Source organism: Mercenaria mercenaria, unplaced genomic scaffold, assembly GCF_021730395.1.
Source record: "Mercenaria mercenaria strain notata unplaced genomic scaffold, MADL_Memer_1 contig_529, whole genome shotgun sequence".
Classification (NCBI taxonomy): Eukaryota; Metazoa; Mollusca; class Bivalvia; order Venerida; family Veneridae; genus Mercenaria; species Mercenaria mercenaria.
This window is the reverse complement of record NW_026463408.1, coordinates 21,107-44,772: the sequence shown is the minus strand read 5'-3', so window position 1 is coordinate 44,772 and position 23,666 is coordinate 21,107. Positions and strand designations below refer to the sequence as shown.

Sequence of the window (23,666 nt, the reverse complement as noted above, 5' to 3'; positions counted from 1 at the left end):
TACTCCAACACCACTCATTGAGTACACTCAAATAAATTGCCTAACGGTAGGAAAGATTCCATTTGTATTCATAAAGGTGAGTGACAGTCGAGCCGACTCGCAAGAGTGAGTGACTGTTGAGGGAGGTCCTGGGGACCCTTGAGTGTTTCTCAAGGTCTCATAATGTTAGTTTAGATGATAAATTTTCAATATCTAATTAATTTAAACGTAAGATAACAGTGTCATGTTAAAGTGGAAGTTCATATTTGTGCAAGGTATTTTGGAAAACTATAATATGTTCTTTTTTAATACATGTTGTTGAGAACGATGAAAACACAAAAAAGGCCCAGCAAATCAAAAGACTGTTTGAATATACAATTACGAAACCTAGCCTAACGGGGCTCATCAGTCACTCCCAGAAACACACGACGAAGTAATAAATATTTACATTTCACTAGCTTAGATTATCCGTTAATTTATATTGAAATATATACAATCCGTCAAATTAAATGTCATGAAGAACCTATCATTATTAAATCTCATTGTTTAAATGACAACGGAAACATTTACTTATACAAAAAATATGAGCCGCGACATGAGAAAACCAACATAGTGCGTCTGTAGTCTGGTCAGGATCTATGCTGTTCGCTTTCAACGCCAATTGCAATTAGAGTAACTATTAGCGAACAGTAAGGATCATGAGCAGAGTGCACCGATGCGCAGGTTGATCTGGATTCATGCTGGTCGCAAACGCACTATTTTGGTTTTCTCATGGTGCGACTCAATTATGTTTTTAACTAATACGTATTTCCTTTCCTACATGGTAAAAAGCTACATATGATGAGATGTAATCCGAATGTCGGTAAAATACAATGTGATGAGGTCACTACTAGTATAATTATGCGTATATCTGGATCTGGTGTCTAAATGTTACATGTATTTCGATTTTTCAAAGTTCGACGCCCAGAATTGTCGAAGTTGGACAAGATATGATAGGAAAACTATAGTTATGATTTTAAACTTTCAAAAGCACATGTGACTCTGATTAACTGCATACTGTCAAATGGCACGGTCGTTAAATTCTAGTATTTGTGACAGGCAATTTAACGGTGAATAAAGTCTATGCAAGATCGCCTTTTACAATTCAAATTCTACTATCACAATTTTAAATGAAATTAAAGATAAAATACTTTTACCGATATTTTCTCTCAAACGAGTCCACTTTTGAGACAATTAAGTTCTGTATATATACGCGTGATGTGTAAAATATCAAAACAAAGGATTGTCATCGATTGAAATTTCGTTGGAAAAGTCTTCCATATCAAAAATTATACATTTTTCATAGAAATCCGTCAAATTATTACTGCATAAAGAAACCATGTAGTATGTGATGTCATGAACATTTCAGTCAAACGGAAAAAATAGATGTAAAAATAAGCTGTTAGTCTAACTCGTCGCCCTAAGTCAATGCTGACTTCTGCTTTATTGCAATAATGTGCCCGTGTGATTTCTAAACTAGGAATTGTAGTATCCATCCATCATGTGACTATCCCCGTAGTCAAGTGGTTAGTCGCTAACTTGAAATCACTGTAATCTCTGATTTGGTCAATTGGGTGGGTGGGGAGGGCATGGGTTCGAGCCTTGCTACCGATCATATCTCTTTATCTGAGAAATTTGGACGTTTCTTGCAGAGGTTCTTCCCATGTACCACGGCTATATTTCAGTTAATTCAAGCCAATATTTGGTAGAATCTCAAACTCACAGAACTGTTTATTGCCTTTATAGCTTGAATAACGTATTCAAACAGGGAGTTTATGTTTAAATTAAATATTTTACTTTTTTGACATGAAAAGTGATGCCAATCGGGCTATGATTTACTATTGTGAACTTAGATCTCTGACCAAGTGGTAAAAACACATGTGTAATTTTACATGTATAAACTTTATGCGCTGACTTAATTTGCATTTTGTAGTGAGGCTATAATGGATTAATGATTGTTATCATCGGTGACAGAAAAATTAAGTACTTTTAGATAATGCGACACTAATCGGGACAGTTTTACTTAATCAGTCACAGATTGTAAAAAATGTTTGATTTGAAACTGATTCTGAGATACGGCTTAAACTGTAATATCATCAAGTTTTAAAAACCATAAATACATTGTATGACTGACAATTTATGTGTTGTTAAGACAAATTAATGGGAAAAACCCACATAACTTGACTCGCGACTTGGGCGGAGTTAATGTAAATAACGGTTACAAAATTAGCCACTCACGATAAGAAAATCGATATCAGTCAGTGACTACAAGTGTACAGTGTGTACATACCACGTGGTTTCTGACGTCATTTTCGGGTATTACGGCAAGAAAATTTGTAAACAAATCCGTCGATTCAGAGCTTAAAAACACCGTAAGTATTTCATTTTATCACCGATTTTAATAATTCTTTTACGAGGCTCAAGCCAAGATAGTGGGCTATAAGCATAAGACAAAGTTTTCCAGAAATTCTAAGCAGTTTTTGCAAAGGTCGGTTCCAACCCTGAAATTCGGCAAATTCTTGGAAGGTAATACGGCAAGAAAAGCCGGTATTTTACAAAAAAAAATGCAGGATTTCTTTACTTTACATTATTGTGCCTTTCACCGCTGTTTATTTCGGTTCCAAGAAGACCTGCGGACCACTTTACTTGACATAAAATGGTAGGTTTCTCTACGAAAACATATGTCTTCAGAAAATGCTAATACTGCAAGAATGATATGACTGCAAGCAGATTCATGTATACGCCTATTGTTCCTTTGCGAACAGTTTTGCGAATTATTGAGTTTGAGAATCGTTTCCTCATGTACAACTCCTGTTTGCAAGTTTCTTTAGCTTCTATTCAGATATATTTCGGTATGAAAAAACGGTTTTTTTTTCAATGCTTCTTAAAGATCGTTTAGTAGATCTATTATTTTTTTCTGTTTCATTACTTGTTATCTTATTATAGCTTTCAAGATAAGTTTCCTAATTTCTACTTTATTTAAAGTCTCAAGAGGTATCTTAAAAATGAGTCCCTATGTGCCTATACTGCTACATCCACGAATGCTAACAACCATCTTTAAAGAGTCAAACTGCTAAAAAGTGTCTACAAAAAGTGTTTAAAATTGAAAATGTATCCTTCATATTCACATTATGTGTTTACTTATCAACCATTAGTGAAAGCTGGGCCTCTTAGCCTGGGAATCCAGTCTGACAATTTCTAACTTTTTTCTACCTGCAAATTGACAATAAAAATTGATAATATCAGAAGCTCGATGAATGCCAATTAACACTAATTAGCGCAAATTATGTCGAATCTTTAATGCATAGATATTATGTATTATTTCTTCTGACAAAGCACAAATATTATCAACGGCTTCCCAGGCTATGGGCTTCTGAACAATATTAATGCCTATCAATAATAGTAATTGATAATGTATCGAAACTGTATTTCGAAATAAGTCTTTGAGATTTCGAGATTATGGTGATGAATCTACTAAACTTTGATACAAAAAACAAACAAAATAAAAACAACTTGATGTTAGCAAAGACAAATACCCGGACGACATATTTTTACTTTTTTAGCGTAATGACGCGAACAAAGACTGAACTTAAACTTTGGAAACAATCTAAGACGTCAGTGTTAAGACACATAAACCAACAAGCGAGTTCAAATGAAAAGTTTGTTACATTATGGATACATACAGAAATTGAAATTTTCAATAAAGTTACTTATTATAATAAAATTAACGCATTACACATAAATTATGACAGTATAAGCAGACAGTTACAAATTTTAGAAATTTATGAAATGTTTGAAATGTTAAACATAACAGTAATATTTAAGTAAAATTGAACAATTCATTTTATCAGACCCAAGAAAGCTGGTTTTGTAGTTTCTATATATACGCAAGTAACGCAACGACATATTATACACTTTGAAACTTAGTAATCAACGTTCATGAATGAATACTGTACAGCATCCTTTTGTGATAATTTTTTTTATTTCAAAATTATCTATATTCAAACAAAAATGTTACAGACGATGGGCAAAGTAGCACATAATTATGACATAAAGTTATTGTAAGAGCAAAAGATTTCCATCTCGACTTTGCATTTGTCGTATCGTCCATTAATCACAGTTTAATCAATGTAAACCATATAATTATAAATAACAATCAAAGCCTTGAGATGTCTGGTGGTTGCGGGTTTTACTAGAGTTATTTTCATTTTAAATGCCAATCTATAAATATACAAGTATAAGAAACAAATACTAATGTGCCTCATATCTAAGATAAACTCTGCCTGACCTTACATGAACAGCTGGAAGTCAGTGATGTAACCATGGGCTGGAATACCTAATCATTGACAGATCTTATATAATCTAAATGGCCAGTGTGAATGGATAGAGGATGAATAAGAACTGCTTGATCATTGATAATTCATCCGCATTGTTCATGAATGGGACTACTTTGTGTAGCGCATGAACAAATTCCTTTGGTTGTGATTTGGAATCAAATAAAGATGCTACATGATTGTCAGAAAAACACTTAACTTTGGTAGCGGGATAAACCCACAACCAAAAATATAAATGTGTTCTTCTAGTATGTCATACTAGAGTGTAAAATACAAATGCACCTTTAAAGACAAAAAAATTATACAAAACGTAATGTGTTAAAATATTTTCTTAAATATTTGGACACTTTCAACGCGTAAACCAGCGATTCTTTGTATCTCATAAAGATCATAACGAAAGTGAGAGAAAAAAATATTGCTTGACCTTTGAATAAAGCGTTAGTACCGGTAATTAGCCAAAGAGCACACATCAGTTCGATATTGATCTGCTTCTGAGGCATACCAAACTGTTGGAATATAAAACATAATTGTCACAGACGGAATCAAGGGTCATTGTAACATCTTCTAAATACAGGTTATGTCATGAAAGAGTTGTTTACCAAGTTATGACCCTAGCTATGGTAAGGATCGCAGAATCATTACTGAAATTAACTTGGGCATTATATAACCAATCATATGATGAATCCAGAAAGTGCTAAAACTTTATATTCTAAAATGGGGCATAAAAGTATGAAAAGAAAAGAAGGTTTATCCTGTTCGGTAAACGTAACATTATAAATTTGAATTTTCTTAAGATTTTGCATAATCTTATATCAAAATTATACAGTATGCATTCTTCAGACCCCTATACGTAAGTTGTCATAGTATCAAATTATTTTTGACAAACGATAAATATCTTTTATGAACAAAATTACAATCGTTCAAAATATCATTTCAGAATCATGTTCGTAAAATAGAATGTAAAACTATGCCTATGCAATCACTTTACTTGCTAAAATATTCGTAAAAAGTATTTTCAAGTTGTGTTAAATTTAAGAAATAATCTTGAGACGGCTATTTCAGTCCTTGATCGCTCTCACAGTACAACTGCTTGTACAGCAAAGCCGCAATTCTTCCTATGGACTGAAAGTGCATAAAAAGGTAACAATAATTTTGAAAACAGATCACTGAATTATTCTTTTTAATACATTTCATGCATGCGGAAAATGATTTGTCAAAACTTCAAAAATGAAATAGGGCTTTGCTGTTTATAAACAGTTCCGACTGGTATAGCATACCATGCACTATGTAGGTATGCCATATTTACTAACCTGCTAACCTGCTGACAGAAGTAAGTCTCAACTGCTGTTAGGGACAAGAGTATTCATGAATCTGCTTGCCGTCATATCATTCTTGCCGTATTAGCATTTTCCGAAGACATATGTTTTCACAAAGAAACCTATCATTTTATTTTCAGTCAAGTGATTCGCTGGCCTTCTTGGAACCGAAGTAAACAGCGGTGAAAGGCAAAACAATGTAAAGTAAAGAAATCCTGCATTATTTTTAAAAATACGGGTTTTTCTTGCCGTATTACCCTCCAAGAATTTGCCGAATTTCAGGGTTGGAACCGACCTTTGCAAAAACTGCTAAGAATTTCAGGAAAACTTTGTCTTATGTTTATAGCCCACTATCTTGGTTTGAGCCTCGTAAAAGAATTATTCAAATCGGTGAAAAAATGAAATACTTACGGTGTTTTTAAGTTCTGAATCGACGGATTTGTTTATAAATTTTCTTGCCGTAATACCCGAAAATGACGTCAGAAACCACGTGGTATGTACACACTGAGTGTATGATGCAAACACTGAAACGGCGAGCTATTCTGAAATTTGCAGTATGTCTCTAAATGTGAATGCACTTTAGACAGTCAAGAAAGCGAGGAGGCATTGAAAGTTTCATTAAATTTATATTATCCTTTTTATAAAACATAATGCAAACGACATTATACAACAATGATCCACAAACTGTTATCTGAACGTGATCATAGCATGCATATCCATGCGTGCGTGCGATTGCGCGTGCCTGCGTGCTTAGAATTATTTAAAGTCTCTATCGGTAACCTTTACGGGCGACTCCACTACAAGATTGTTAATAAATCATAGTAGAGGGTACTGCAAGAGAAAGAAGACGCTCAAATTCCAGAAGCATCCCTGGTTCTTTAGCGTGTTATGTGTAAGACACCCATGTAAGATACCATTACCCGAATGTTAAGTACTTTTGATTTGAAGGAGTGGGGGCGGTTAAACTCACGAACCCTTGTTTTGTAATCTGTGTTCGCTCTATTAAACGTAAATACACATAATGTCGGTACACGCATATGTTAAACATCATGGATTTCTTCTTTATCAAACGTCCTACAGATTTTGCATTTGACAAAGCCATCCTATTTATATAGATTTATAAACAGAGTCAAACCTGTATATACAGGCCGTTTAAGAAGAGTCAGAACGTGGTCTTTATTAGCCGGTGTAATGAAGTATTTCGACCCCCATAGAATAACGACCCCCCGGTCATTATTCTATAGAAAATGTGACTCCTTTCCTGTAAAATATTGACTCCCCTTATAAAAAACTGACTCCCTTTGAAAACTCTATAGAATAACGACCCCCGGTCATTATTCTATAGAAAAACTGACCCCTCCAAGTAAAATACTGACTCCTTAAAGATGACTCCCTTCGAATCTCATAGAATAACGACCCCGGTTATTATTCTATAGAAAAAGTGACTCCTTCCATGTAAAATACTCACTGCCGAAATTACTACATTCGAACTCTCATACAATATCGATTCCCGGGCATTATTCTATTTAAAAAAGTTACTCTTTCCGTGTAAAACACCGGCTCCTAAAAAGACTTTCGACGATAATATCTATTAAAAAGTGATCCCCACCAAACCTAACGGACAATTTTACTAGATCTACAACTCTAATACCCTCCATTGCCAATAGTTAACATTTTGATTGTACTACTACTACTGGTGCCGCTACTTCTATTGCTATTAGTACATGTACTTCTTCTTCTACTACTACTACTACTACTACTTCTACTACAACTGCTACTATTGATACTACTATGCGGATGGGTGGACGGATAGCTCAGTGGTTTGCACACTGGCCTTCCAATCCTGAGGTCGGGGGTTCGATCCCTGGCAGCTACTCGGGAATTTTCAGAAACGCTTTTCAGTGTTTCCTACCCAACTAGAGGTGTACTGGTCAGGAACCCAGGCAATCCTTGCGTATATCAGTGCTATTCACTGGGCACGTTAAAGAACCAGGCTGTCTATTCGCAACGAGCTAGGCTAAGTTAGCCGGACAAGCCTGTATCTGATTTCTGATCTCTCTGTCATGGGGGCTTTGTCTCACTCTGTCCCTCTGGTCAGATTGCTCTGTGTCTGTACTAGTAGAGGATGAATTATGCGCCCTGTGTGGCTGCATTTGAACTATGTAAAGCGCCTTTGAACGTGAAATTGATAATGAAAAGGGCGATATATTAATCTGGTATAATAATAATAATAATAATAATAATAATATACCTGCTTCCACTAATACGTCTTGTACATCTACCTCTTCTTCTCCTGCTACTGTTGTTACTGTCACTTATTCCTCTGCTGCTGCTGCTGCTGCTGCTACTGCTACTGCCACTGCCACTGCCACTGCCACTACTACTTCTACTACTTTCTATTGTTGCCGCTACCGTACTTCATTGCCACTGCTAAGTATTGCAACTTCTATTAATACTAAGTTCTCTGCTAGCAGTTTCTTGTGCAGTTTTCTTCTGAAGGATTACTTCATACCGAAGTTTGCAGGGATTATTGACACTGGTGTGTTTTGTGAACGTATTGTGAATTGGTATTTTCCTGAAAAAAATGTATACACCAAGATACAGCGTCTAGAAATAGAATCCCTTTTCCCGTTGCGGAATGCTCTGATTTCTGTGTCAAGTGATGGTATCTGGGGATAATGGTCAAACGGAAGGACGGACGGACGGACAAGTGCAAATCTATATGCCCCCCTCCCCCGAGTGGGGGCATAAAATGCAGCAATTAGGCCTCGTTTTTTTATAGGAGTCAATATTCTTCGTGAGGTTCAGTTTACTTCACGTGGGGGAGTCATAGAACTATGATCTGGAGGTCATAATACTATGACCGGGGGGTCACTTTTTCTATAGAATAATGACCGGGGGGTCATTATTCTATGGGGGTCGAAATACTTCATTACACCGGTATTCTTTATTTGAAAGTCAAATGTGTATTGTATATTTATTAAGTATTTGTTTCAAATTGAATTCAAAGATACAATGTCTCTCTAGTTACTTATGTGCATTTAAACACATTTAAATCACAAGTTCGAAATTAACAAAAAAAGAAAGAAAATATTTCATGCTCAAATATGTTTGTAAATGTTCTCCTACTTAACGCGATATCTTTTTAAATAAATTTAAAGACTAGTATACGCCTGAGTTAATTAAAGTTTATGGCTACCTTTAAATCGATATCGTCAAGGAAGTAAAATATAAATATAAACAGGTTCAAATAAAGTAGAAGGCAGAAAGGTATTGACATTTTGATAACATTGATAAATAAGGGTGTATGTGATAAAAAATTTCGTTCTTGTAAAAATCATAGACTGATAAAAAAAGAGATGGATTTACACATTGTATATTTTAAGTAACTATTCTGCAGAGATAAATGTATATGAACAGAATATTTTAAACTATTCTTTACAGCACTGAGAAGATAAATATTAGTTTATGAATATGGCAACATCGCAAGATTACAGAAAATCAGTGATAGCCGCATCGGACGAAATCAAGGACATATTTTGTGAACCCTGCGTTGGTGATGGAAAACAGATAGAAGCGGAGGGATTCTGTGTGGACTGTTCAGAGTATCTGTGTGGACAATGTTACAATAGTCACGGGAGATTTAAAGCGTTCAAACACCATGTGCTCCAGGATAAGAAAAATATGCCTATTGATGTAACAGGAATAGGTGTACTTGATGTGTGCGTAGAAAAGTGTTCTAAACACCCAACAAAGGTTACTGAATACTTTTGTCGGTCATGTGACACACTTGGATGTAGTGCATGCATCACTACAAACCACCGCCAATGCCAAAATGTCGACCACGTACCGGACATTGTTATAGATCTAGAAAACAATGAGGAATTCAAAACGTTTGCTGGGTACTTCGATAAAAAACTTACGGTGCTAAAAGAAAGAAAGGACAAAATTAATTCAAGAAAAACTGAACTAGAGGAAATGAAAAAGCAAGCAAAGGCAGAACTTAAAAAGCAGCGTGATGAGATAAACAAGTTTTTCGACCATCTTGAGAATGAAATGGACAAAGAGATAACGGACATTGACAAAAATAACAAGGATACATTAAAATCAGCGTCAGACAGATGTAATATCATAAATGATGAATTATACAAAATGAAAACTGCTATCGAGAAAAACAGAAAAAACGGCCAAAAATGTGAACTGTTCATAAAAATGAAAAGATCGAAAGGGGAAATCGAAAAACTTGACAGCCAGTTCAAAATGTTATATGAAGAAAGCAAGGTACAGAGATATAAACTAGTACAATCCGCACAGATAGAGGAAATAATGAAAAACACAACTGAAATATGCAGAATGTTAACTGCAAAACTTGTTTCAGAGATTGATGTAAGCTCTTCCAAAGACAAGGGAAAACCACGTATAACAGGGATATCAGTGGTACAGAGACATTACTTAGCTGTTACAGACGATGAAAATAAAGCAGTGAAGATAACTGATACTAGAAATGGCGGAGTAATATCTGAAATTAGCTTGGATTGTAATTCTGTCTTGAGTGTCACAAATGTCAAGAGCGATCAAATTATAGTTTCATTGATATGTTATGAACCTATGTTACAGTGTAATCTTCTCACTCTGAGTGTATCAGCGTCCGGTGCGCTAAGTAAAGGTAATGTGATAGCAACTAGAGGATCAGCAAGCAATGTTGTTTGCATTGTACAACACCTCTATTTGTTACGCTGGGATTACATCGAAGTGCTCGATCTGCATGGAAAAATTCTGAGAACAATAGGACTTGACCATACTATCCTTCCTTCTATGGCCATAAGTCCTGACAAGAAAACCATTTACATAACAAATCATGACAATAACTTCGTAAAGAGTATGACCTTGGATGGCAAGGTCACAGCAACCTACAAGGACAAGGATCTTGAACATCCCTGGGGTGTAACAGTAGACGATGAGGGCTTTGTCTATGTAAGAAGTAAGGGAGGCATTCATCAGTTGACGAAATTCTGTACCAAGGTTCAAATTATCTTAGACGACGTGATTGGTGGAAGCATAACGCATTCTGGTACAAATAATATACTCTATGTGGGAGAAATGGGGAAAGTGAAAGTATATGAACTAAAGTAGGACCCAAAGCTCAAAATGTAAACATTTGACCCTCTGCATGAAGTTTCTGATATGTGAACTATCGACCCAATAAACAAGACTTCTGATTTGCAGGACATGTCAGTCTATAGCACTTTAAGTAAAACTACTTTGAAACTCTAGGAATAGTGAAAGCATAACTATCTTGTTATACCAATTATCGAATTGAAACTGAATATTTGATCATTTCTATTCTGCTGATTGTGGTACGAATATAAGTTGTTGTATTTGAATATCTGTTTCTATTGAAAATGAAATCAGCTGGTTGAACATTTTACCAGTTTTGTGAATGTCTTACCACTCATTTTAAGTCATCGTAAGGAAAACCGAATATTGACATATTTTAACCAAGCTTGTACTGTATGTTCTTAGCTTACACTCAATGGTTTCTATTGTTAATTTGGGAGTCATTTTCTTGTTGCCTTGATTTTCTTACCATAAAACAGAATTCGATCGTTTGTAATGTACATTTTTGTTTGGACTTATTTAATTCTCTGCAGACTCCAAAACATTGGGGCTCAACTCTTAAATCTTTTTTTCTCGTAACATTTTTTCTCGTATTTTTGGTTTGAATCATATATTATTACATGACACCTTAAATATATCGCCAGTCCATAGTGCTATTGACCGGACTATAGTTTTACCCTAAAATGTTATTGGAATAAGGTCAGAACTTGAAGAAAATTATGAAAGTTTGTTTCTGATGCCAGGTAATACAACACTTAATGAATGGCTTGCAGGGGTCAATATTTAAAACCTTTTGGCCCTCGGTCATTCGGGCAATAGTTTCGACTACTGACCGACAAGTCATTCAATAAGCATGTGTCATCAATCAGATGTTTGACGTCGTCGGAGTGAAATAAAGACATTATATATTCTTGGGTATTACACTATAACATTTTTACGGGCATCAAACTGACTTCGACTATATCAGGTAAAGAAAGAAGAAAACTTCATGCTTAACCAAAACACCTACCATGTCATAAAGAGAATATTACATTGTGTCTTTATACACTTTATTTAGTAAAAGAGCTGAATAACATAATAAAATGATCTGTAGAGCCTTTTATTATTTTATTCAATTCATTCAAAATTAACAAATTGACAAGAAACCTGGAAACCAGGTTTGCATCATGCCAACAATTTCTGTTTAAAGTTCTCTTATACATATCTGACTGTATCCATTCATGCCATTCAGAAGCATAGATATAAGAAAAGTAGATGCAATTTGTGATTCTATGATAAAGGTACCTAAATGCAAAGTTTGCTGACAATAGGTGTACCCAAACTAAAGATTGAGCATAAACCTTTTCCTAATTTTAGTAACAGTAACCCAAAATACAGCCCAAAGCCAGTTCTCATATAAGCTTTGTATACATCAAGTTTTGCAACAGTAAGTGAATCCCAACTAAAGATATAAACTGGAAACCATCTTTTTGAAGATCAAAGTGAAAGAAAATCTACTTTATTTTTTTATCTATGACTTTGACCTTGACCCAACGCATTAAAATGACTTTTTTATGAAAAGAAACGTTAGGCCCTCAGAGGGATTTACAGAGGGACTACAACCCATCTGTTCAACTGCACACGAGATCGCTTTAGCCAAACACTCTAAATTACGGTGCCACAGAGGAACTTTCAAACTTAGAAGATTAATTAAGTTATCTCATTCCAAAACTAGAGGTATTGAAACTACTTTTCTAATTTTAGTTAGAATGACATTATCCCTAATCCAAGTGACCCACAAATACAATCTCAACCTTTGTGTTTGATAAAAGCGATCTACACACCAATTTTACTGAAAATATAGATGTACCCGAACTAAAGATATTGAGTAGAAGCCATTTTTTCTATTTTAAGTAACAGTATCATCCAAATTTGAAAGTTAATTCTTTAGATATGCTAAATTACACCAAGATCATCAAGACAATCATTCTGACCAAGTTTCATAAAGATTGGGTCACAACTGTGGCCTCTAGAGTGTTAACAACTTTTTCCTTTGATCTGACCGCGTCACCTAGTATTTGACCCTACATGACCCAGATTGAATCTTGATCTAAAAGTCATCAAGACAATTATTCCGACCTATTCTCATGAGTTTCAAACTTAAACCATGGATTTACAAGATTTTCCTTTGATATGATCGGGTGACCTTGTTTTAAACGCAACATGACCCAGATTAGAACTTGACCTAGAGGTCATCAAGACAAACATTCTGACCAATTCTCATGAGTTTCAAACTTAAACCATGGATTCTCGAGTGTTTACAAGATTTTCCTTTGATCTGGCCTTCTGATCTAGTTGTAGACCAAACATGACTCAGTTTCAAACTTGACCTAGATTTTATCTACAAACATTCTGACTAAGTTTCATAAAGATTGGTTTACAACTGTGTCCTCTAGAGTGTTAACAACTTTTTCCTTTGATTTGACCGGGTGACCTAGTATTTGACCCCACATGACCCAGATTGAACCTTGATCTAGAAGTCATCAAGAAAATTATTCCGACCTATTCTCATGACTTAAAAAAAAAATGTGGTCTCTACAGTGTTAACAAGATTTTCCTTTGATCTGGCCTAGTGACCTAATTTTTCATCCCACATGACCAAGATTCGAACTTGGCTTAAAGATCATCAAGGTAAACATTCTGACTAGGTTTCATGAAGATAGGGTCGTACATGAGGCCTCTGGAGTGTTAACAAGCTTTTTCGTAGATTTGAACTTGACCTATAAGTCATCAAGACAATTATTCTGACCAATTTTCATGAGTTTCAAACTTAAAATGTGGTCTCTAGAGTGTTAATAAGATTTTCCTTTGATCTGGCTCAGTGACCTAGATTTTGACCATACACGACCTAGGTTCAAACTCAGGTTAAAGATCATCAAGAGAAACATTCATGGCCTCAAGTGTGTTAACAAGCTTTTCCTTTTGATTCGACAGGTTGACCTAGTTTTTGACCCCACACGACCAATATTCAAATTGACCTAGATTATATCAAGACAAACATTCTGACCAATTCTCACGAGTTTCAAACTTTAACTGTGGACTCTAGAGTATTAACAAGATTTTCCTTTGATCTGGTCTACTGACCTAGTTTTTGACCCTACATGACCCAGTTTCAAACTTTACCTAGACAACATCATACGACCAGGGCGGTGCAGTGACCGGGTGTGGGTACAAAACTTCACATGTTGATAATAAATGTTAATGGGAAATACTGAAAGAAGTTTGACAAATTCTTCCAATAGGTTAGTTTGTTTTGTACAAATATGTGGATTTTAAAGGGCAATAACTCTGAAGATACTAAAGAGATCCTGACAACATTGTGTGTGAACTACAACATTATGGTGATCTAAATTCAGTTTAAGTTTCATACTTCTATGTCAAATATGTCACAAGTTATGAAGCAGAAATTGTCATATTTTTAATATGCTATATATTTAACACTAGAAACACTAAGGGCCATAACTCTGGTGTTACTTGGGCAAGCTGACTGAAACTTGACCGGCAGCATTTCCCTATAGTGATTAACATGTGTATCATTATGAAGTTTTATTCAAATATTCCTCCAGACAGACGGACAACGCCAAGACTATCCCTCCGCCTTCGGCGTGGGATAAAAACTTAACCAAAATGAGACACCAACCCATGGGCCAACAGCCCTACCTTTTTTTTTCAAAATAATCCAACCAAAAAGCCCTGTTGACCTCAAAGTCGGACATTGATCTTTGAGCTAGGGGTCCAGGATTTGTGCATGACATTTTCTGTCATTATGGTTAAATTGTGCCAAGTTATATTAAAATCCCTTGAGTTTAGGACCAGACACGAAATTGCAATGGATGGAATGAAGGATGGACACACGGTAAAGCACAATCCTATAGTCCCTGAAATTGGTTTTCAATCACTATAGACAAGATAAAAACTGCAATATGTGTTGATCATTTTTTATTAGCTCACCAGTCACAAAGTGACAAGGTGAGCTTTTGTGATCGCGTGGCGTCCGTCGTCCGTCCGTCCGTGCGTCCGTCCGTCCGTAAACTTTTGCTTGTGACCACTCTAGAGGTCACATTTTTCATGGGATCTTTATGAAAGTTGGTCAGAATGTTCTCCTTGATGATATCTAGGTTAAGTTTGAAAATAGGTCACGTGCGGTCCAAAACTAGGTCAGTAGGTCTAAAAATAGAAAAACATTGTGACCTCCCTAGAGACCATATTTTTCAATGGATTTTCATGAAAATTGGTTAGAATGTTCATCTTGATGATATCTAGGTCAAGTTTGAAACTGGGTTACGTGCGGTCCAAAACTAGGTCAGTAGGTCTAAAAATAGAAAATCCTTGTGACCTCCCTAGAGGCCATATTTTTCAATGGATCTTCATGAAAATTGGTCAGAATGTTTATCTTGATGATATCTAGGAAAAGTTCGAAACTGGGTCACGTGCAGTCAAAAACTAGGTCAGTAGGTCTAAAAATAGAAAAACCTTGTGACCTCTCTAGAGGTCATATTTTTCAATGGATCTTCATGAAAGTTGGTCTGAATGTTCATCTTGATGATATCTAGGTCAATTCGAAAGTGGGTCACATGCGGTCAAAAACTAGGTCATTATGTCTAAAAATAGAAAAACCTTATGACCTTTCTAGAGGCGATATTTTTCGATGGATCTTCATGAAAATTGGTCAGAATATTAACCTTGATGATATCTAGGTCAAGTTCGAAAGTGGGTCACGTGCGCATGGCGTCCGTCTATCTGTGCGTGTGTGCGTCCATCCGTAAAATCTTGCTTGTGACCACTCTAGAGGTCACATTTTTCATGGGATCTTTATGAATGTTGGTAAGAATGTTCATCTTGATAATATCTAGGTCAAGTTCGAAACTTGGTCACGTGCGGTCCAAAACTAGGTCAGTAGGTCTAAAAATAGAAAAACCTTGTGACCTCCCTAGAGGCCATATTTTTCAATGGATCTTCATGAAAATTGGTAAGAATGTTCACCTTGATGATATCTAGGTCAAGTTTGAAACTGGATTATGTGCGGTCTAAAACTAGGTCAGTAGGTCTAAAAATAGAAAAACCTTGTGACCTCTCTAGAGGCCATTTTTTTCAATGGATCTTCATGAACGTTGGTCTGAATGTTCACTTTAATGATATCTAGGTCAAGTTCGAAAGTGGGTCATGTGCGGTTAAAATCTAGGTCATAAAGTCTAAAAATAGAAAAATCGTGTGACCTCTCTAGAGGCCATATTTTTCAGTGGATCTTCATGAAATTTGGTCAGAATGTTCATCTTGATGATATCTAGGTCAAATTCGAAAGTGGATTACGTGCGGTTAAAAACTAGGTCAGTAGGTCTAACAAGAGGACCATGATGGTCCTGAATCGCTCACCTGTCCCAACATGACCCAGTTTTGAACAGAGTATGACGTGTTTTTTTTCTATTATTTGACATAGTGACCTAGTTTTTGAGCTCATGTGACCCAGTTTTGAACCTGACCTAGATATCATAAAGATGAACATTCAGACCAACCTTCATACAGACCCCATGAAAAATATGGCCTCCAGAGAGGTCACAATGTTTTTTCATTATTTGACCTACTGACCTAGTTATTGAAGGCACGTGACCCAGTTTCAAACTTGACCTAGATATCATCAAGATGAATACTCTGACTAATTTTCATGAACATCCATTTAAAAGTATGGCCTCTAGACAGGTCACAAGGTTTTTCTATTTTTAGACCTAATGACCTAGTTTTTGACCGCAGCTGACCCAGTTTCAAACTTGACCTAGATATCATCAAGATGAACATTCAGACCAACTTTCATACAGATCCCATGAAAAATGTGGCCTCTAGAGAGGTCACAAGGTTTTTCTATTATTTGACCTACTGACCTAATTTTTGAAGGCACATAACCCAGTTTCGAACTTGACCTAGATATCATCAAGGTGAACATTCAGACCAATTTTCATGAAGATCTTGTGAAAAATATGGCCTCTAGAGAGGTCACAAGGTTTTTCTATTATTTGACCTACTGACCTAATTTTTAAAGGCACATGACCCAGTTTCGAACTTGACCTAGATATCATCAAGGTGAACATTCAGACCAATTTTCATGAAGATCTTGTGAAAAATATGGCCTCTAGAGAGGTCACAAGGTTTTTCTATTTTTAGACCTACTGACCTAGTTTTTAACCACAGTTGACCCAGTTTCGAACTTGGCCTAGATATCATCAAGATAAACATTCAGACCAACCTTCATACAGTTCCCATGAAAAATATGGCCTTTAGAGAGGTCACAAGGTTTTTTTATTATTTGACCTACTGACCTAGTTATTGATGGCACGTGACCCAGTTTCAAACTTGACCTAGATATCATCAAGGTGAACATTCTGACCAATTTTCATGAAGATCCATTCATAAGTATGACCTCTAGAGAGGTCACAAGGTTTTTCTATTTTTAGATCTAATGACCTAGTTTTTGATCGCAGCTGACCCAGTTTCGAACTTGGCCTAGATATCATCAGGATGAACATTCAGACCAACTTTCATACAGATCCCATGAAAAATATGGCCTCTAGAGCGGTCACAAGGTTTTTCTATTATTTGACCTACTGACCTAGTTTTTGACGGCACGTGACCCAGTTTCAAACTTGACCTAGATATCATCAAGATGAACATTCTAACCAATTTTCCTGAAGATCTTGTGAAAAATATGGCCTCTAGAGAGGTCACAAGGTTTTTCTATTTTTAGACCTACTGACCTAGTTTTTGACCGCACGTAACCCAGTTTCGAACCTGACCTAGATATCATCAAGATAAACATTCTGACCAACTTTCATAAAGATCCCATGAAAAATGTGACCTCTTGAGAGGTCACAAGCAAAAGTTTACGCACGGACGGACGGACGCACGGACGCACGGACGGACGACGGACGACGGACGCTGCGCGATCACAAAAGCTCACACTGTCACTTTGTGACATGTGAGCTAAAAATAGAAAAACATTGTGACCTCTCTAGAGGCCATACTATTCATGAGATCTTCATGAAAATTGGTGAGAATGTTCATCTTGATGATATCTAGATAAATTTTTACAGGGTCATGTGCCTTCAAAAACTAGGTCATTAGGCCAAATAATAGAAAAACCTTGTGACCTCTCTAGAAGCCATAATTTTCATGAGATCTTCATGAAAATTGGTGAGAATGTTCACCTTGATGGTATCTAGGTCAAGTTTGAAACTTGGTCACGTGCCTTCAAAAACTAGGTCATTAGGTTAAATAATAGAAAAACCTTGCGACCTCTCTAGAAGCCATATTTTTCAATGGATCTCCTGAAAATTGGTCAGGATTTTTATCTCGATGATATCTAGGTCAAGTTTAAAACTGGGTCAAAGAGCTCAAAAACTAGGTCACTATGTCAAATAATAGAAAAAACGACGTCATACTCAGTTCAAAACTTGGTCATGTGGGGACAGGTGAGCGATTCAGGACCATGATGGTCCTCTTGTTCTCATAAACATTCTAAATTTATTCATCAATCACAAAAACATACAACAATAGTTTTTCTGGAAATGTTAATGAATAAATTTCAAACAAAATTTCTATGTCAAATCTGGGCAATAATTTCTACTGATTTAAAGCTATTATCTAACTTAGTAATGTAAGAAGGTGAGCGCTGAAAAAACAAAGTCTGTCACTACTGCACACTAATACATTTATTAGTAAATACAGACTAGATATGTAATGCAGTTGGAACAAACAATGGCTGTCACTAGATATCACAAAACTTACAAATAGACTTTAAACAGTTTGTCAAATTAAACGTGTTAGTAAGGGATGATTTTCTACATTTAAATCAATATTTAATGATCAAATATTTTAACGGAAGATATTCATATTATAGCTCTAATTGCTATATTTCTTTTAAAAAATGTATTCGTAATATACAGAAAGTATCGATTAAATTGATGATATTTGACGGAAACAGCAATATGAACCTTAAAACTTTTCAAATACATTACGAGACACAGACACAAAATTATGATAAAAATCATAGAGCAATATTTAATGGAAATGTTTAAACTAGATCTACTTCGTCTCAGAAAAGAAATTATGTCACTTTTTATATAAATTTGTAACTACATGTTCTTGTCTTTAGGCTACAAATACATTGCCTAACTGTATTTTTTTCTAAGTGTCATGACGATATCTCTGAAGGTTTAAGAGGCATTATTAAAGTTACGTTTTTTCAGTTGAAAAGCTAAACTCAGGCCAAAAGCTTACGATTTGGACACTGCAGTCCATAACATTTTGCTTACCATCTATGAGGATTATTATTGATTCCCTTCGATATAAAGAAACAGGTGCAGCTTGATGAAAAGGCTCACCATCTTACTCTTGTTGTTTTTATCACACACTATTTTAAACAAATGGTACTAATAGAAGATTTTGTCTTTGGATCAGTTACTGGGGATGGTAAAAATAAACAATATGCCAGGGAAATTACCAGTTTTGTGGCTGTGTATCGCTCTTTTTTCTAGACATAGTTTGTTGCCAAATAAATTTACTCCACGGTCAAATATACATCGACGGATTTGGAGCAGGCAACAGCAATTAGGAACAAGTGTTTCGAGGTCACAAACTAGAATGACACAGGCACGCTTTTAGAAGTTACGGACATGGGGAGGGGTAATTCACATTTCCAATACTCATTTTTTGTCTGAATGTCATCGGAATTATTTCACGACAATAACATGGCGCTACTTTGGGAAATGTGGTTTAAACATTCGAGAAAACCGATATATTAAACGCCCTTTCCGTTGATGTTGAAGTTTCGTATCGAGAATACAGAAATTGTTTTTTTTTTCACGAAAGCTCGGATACTTGAAGAAAGATATACGTTGAGTTTTTTGTCATTTGGATATACATCTTGATGTACACAACAATATCAACTAAGAATGTTTCTGAAGATCACATATGCCCCAACAAATGCACGTCTTAGACAGGGAATAGTTTTAACAATGTGGTTTGTGCCATTCTTTTGTATGGACTTTGTAAAACACGATGTGTTGCTTTAAAAGTAATGTTAACATCTCTTGTAACTTTAACATGACACCTTAAGAAGGCATTCAGCCTGTGTTAACTAACTCACATTCAGTCTAGAATGAATGACACACACATTACTGTGATGTTGAGGCGCCTTGACTGAACACAGAATGGACTCTTTAAACATTTCGTATCCGAGTACGATATTGACTTTTGAACTGAGGATAGGTGATGATGAAAATTTAGTAATCTTATGATAATTATTTATGCTTTGCGTCATTTCTTAACCGCTTGATAGATGAATTACACTGAGAAAATATTTATGATTGGTCACCTCATGATTAACGATATATTTAAAAAGATTTGTAAGATATCAAAAGAAACTTGATGAACTTTGTTATATAAAAATGAAAATTACTTCTCCTGGAGAGTTGACTTCATATCACGGGAAGAAAATCTACCACCCCTTAAAACATCACAAATATAGTTACAGTTCCATAAGCAGATCTTATTATGCAATTATGGCATTCATATCCAACATGTGTGTGCATCCCAGCAAAGTTAAGAAAGTAGAAATCCCCACTCGAACTGGTTCAAATTTTACGTCAAAAGTACTCAGGTGTGAGTATGTGCCGAAAGGACAGTTGCTTCCAGTATCCTTAACAGAATCTTTTGTGAGTTAAATTTGCTAATGCATTATAAACACATTGAATATTTCAATTGCTTTAATAATTTTTATTACAAAGTAAATAAGTATTTGGTGGCTAATTAACAGAGTACTTTCAGAAGAAAACTATTGTCCTGGAAAATGAAGACATATCATATGCAGAATGAGATGTCAGCACTGATTGAAATTTTAGTGCACATCATAATGTATTGTTTCTCATGTTTCGCGCTTCCGGTGTCATTTCCCTGCTTCTGGTCTTATTGTACCCATACATAAAGCAATTATAACAGTTGAAAAGGGTTTAAAAACTGTTGGAAAATGTCAGCACAGGGTTGAAACAGTCGTCTAGAAAGTAGAGTTACATTGCACAGCAGAAAAACACATATAGACACTTTATTCAATTGATTTTTTCTTGCAAAGTATTCACTTGCGAGAACAGAAATTTTCATGATATTTAGCAAAAGGCGAAAAATGAATCTAGAAGAAAATGTATTCACATTTTTGTGTTCAATAAACATCTTCTTCTGTAATAGTAAATGCAAACTGAAACAGTCGACGGAGAGATTTGATGATTTTGACTTTATCTATGTATAACAGATTTTGTCTCTAGTTTTTAAATATCAAAATGCATTATTAACTGCGTCAGTGACGCAGAAGAGAAATGATGTAATATAAAAGAAAAACAGATAGCTGTGCTTAATAATTATTAATAAAATATCATTATCGATTACTGAGTATTTTATGTTTTATAGACTTGTCTCAATGTTATAAAATTTTGGGCCTCTATGGCTGGCATATAGAACTCTTATAGCCCGTCCATGGGTCATCCGATATAACTAGACGAAACAAAAGCCAGTACAACTTTGCAGATATTTATTTTATATCATGTATTCTTCATACTTTTCCAACATTAGTGTGCTTTCTTTTCTTTAGTTTATACTCATTTGTTTTAGCTCGATTGTGATGAAAGCTTCAAGCTTATTGGAACCACTCTCGAGTCCGCTTCCTGGAAAAACCAGTACTGGTGTCATATGAGAAGTCATGGTCGTGACCCCAATGGAGCTCGAACCCACGACCCCTGGATTGAGCGGCCGACACCTTATCCACTAGACCACCGCTCCCCTTCTTTCTTTTCTTTAATTTGGACTTCAAAATTATCACTTGCAGGCTTCAATTCAGTGAAAAAGTTAATTTATGTTTCGATAATACTTTTGTAAAATGTGGAATTATTATTTTTCAGTATTTCACCAGATCTTTCCGAGGAGTGAAGACATAAGCAGTTTAAGTAAATAAAATAGATTTCCCACTAGTTTTTACTTTCAAATTATTGTTTTAAATATATAAGAAAAAAACTAATGATAGTTTCTAAAGACAAGGGCATAATGAAGTTAGAAAGCCGAGCACAAACACATTTTAAAAATATTGATTCGCAACCTTGTCATCGTTACTGTACAGAGGTGCATTAAAACACAGCTAAATAGTTAAATTAATATAATGAGAAACAACCAAACTTTATCCTTTCATAAACCTCAATTCCCAAAGTTTGTAATAGTAATTTGTATCTGAAAAACTAGTTGTTATCTATAGCGCATTTCTTGCTAAACCAAATATAGATCTAATATGAAACAAAATGTGATTAAGGTTCTCCTCACAAAAGCAAAGTATTAACAGTTTACTAGTAAACGTGTGTCAACATAGAGATTCCAGCGCTCATGCGCTCTTACATCACCTTTTTACATTTTACTCACCCTTTATGTGTGTTCCATGACAGAGCGTAAACGTATAATAACGTATAATGATAGTTCCAATGGAAATGTCGGTAACGTCATAAAACAGCACATTGAAATGAACACTTTTAAAATAATGACATTGATAGGCAATATATTCTTTTTAGAGCTTTTTTATACTTTTATACTAGAATAGCGTTTGCGCATGTTGATTTCGTTTCATAACATCTGCAGAATCTCTCTGGGATACGTTATTGGTATACGCCCTACCGGACTTTGGCAACAACTAATTACGAGGGATTCTGCAGATATTACAACACGATAAAACATGCGTTATCCCTACAATAAAACTGGACATAACGTTGTCTGCGATAAGATGACAGTTGGAGCAAGAACAACAATTGCCATCGGATTGAGGAAATGAATGTCGGAAGTGCTATTTCCTTCGGAAAGTTGTCAAAAAAATGTTCTCGTATTTGTTCGTGCAATATCTGTTTTGTCCCGATACCTACGACAACGAAATAAAAACCAGAGGAAAGTTAAAATATCTTGAAAGAGGTCATCGAATAAGTTATACGAATAAAAACTCACTGACCGTGTAAAGTAGGCCCCTATATCCTATTTTCGATTTCGGAAATTAAATGTCCTCCATTTTTTCAAGTTATAATGCAATTCGCTCACTTAGGTAAGCACACATGTAGGCAGATGTACGCCCTGGTATTAAAAATAAACTGATGTGAAAATTTATATTGCCAAAGAATATATTTATGGAATCTCCTCCATATGTCCTATACGTGTATGACAGTACCAGTGTAAAATGTAAAACCTGTAATCAGTTCATCTTGTTTATTCTATAATATTCAATTTTGAATTTCCCATTCGAATAAAATATGATCTAAGACCTTTGGTAGTACAGAATGCAATTGTACAGATAAAACCATACTTGACTCCAATGTATTTAAAAAGATTAAAGAAGTCAATTTAGTTTAGCCCCAAATTTTTTTTAACGCTTAAGAAATTGCTTTCTTTGTAAATTTAAGACAATAATGTGTAAAAAAATTGGTTGTATAAGACTTTTAATATCATGATTTGGTCGTCAAATAGATAACATGAAAACATAGTATTTTCACATTTTGTTTACATTTCAAAGTTATAGCTGCAACATATGTTTTTAAATGTGTGAAAAATGTCACGAATACACTATAGACAGTCAAGAAAGCCAGTGGGCGTTAAAAGTTCCATTAAGTGTATATATCCGCATGCATATGACATCACAAATAATGATCTTCAAACTGCGATCAGCACGTGCATAATAGCGTGCGTTCGTGTGTGCGTGGTTGCGTACATGTCAACGATAGCCTGTGTTAGCGACTCTGTTAATAACTGTCGTTTAAGGTATTAGGTCACTAATAGAGAA

General features: G+C 35.3%; 1 protein-coding gene across 1 annotated transcript; it reads left to right on the top strand.

Moving 5' to 3' along the window:
- The first annotated feature begins 8,937 nt into the window (after positions 1 to 8,937).
- LOC128554563 (E3 ubiquitin-protein ligase TRIM71-like) lies at positions 8,938 to 11,277 on the top strand. Its single transcript, XM_053535831.1, has one exon. The coding sequence runs from the start codon at positions 9,137 to 9,139 to the stop codon at positions 10,799 to 10,801; it is 1,665 nt and encodes a 554-aa protein (XP_053391806.1). The 5' UTR covers positions 8,938 to 9,136; the 3' UTR covers positions 10,802 to 11,277.
- Positions 11,278 to 23,666: the final 12,389 nt, after the last annotated feature.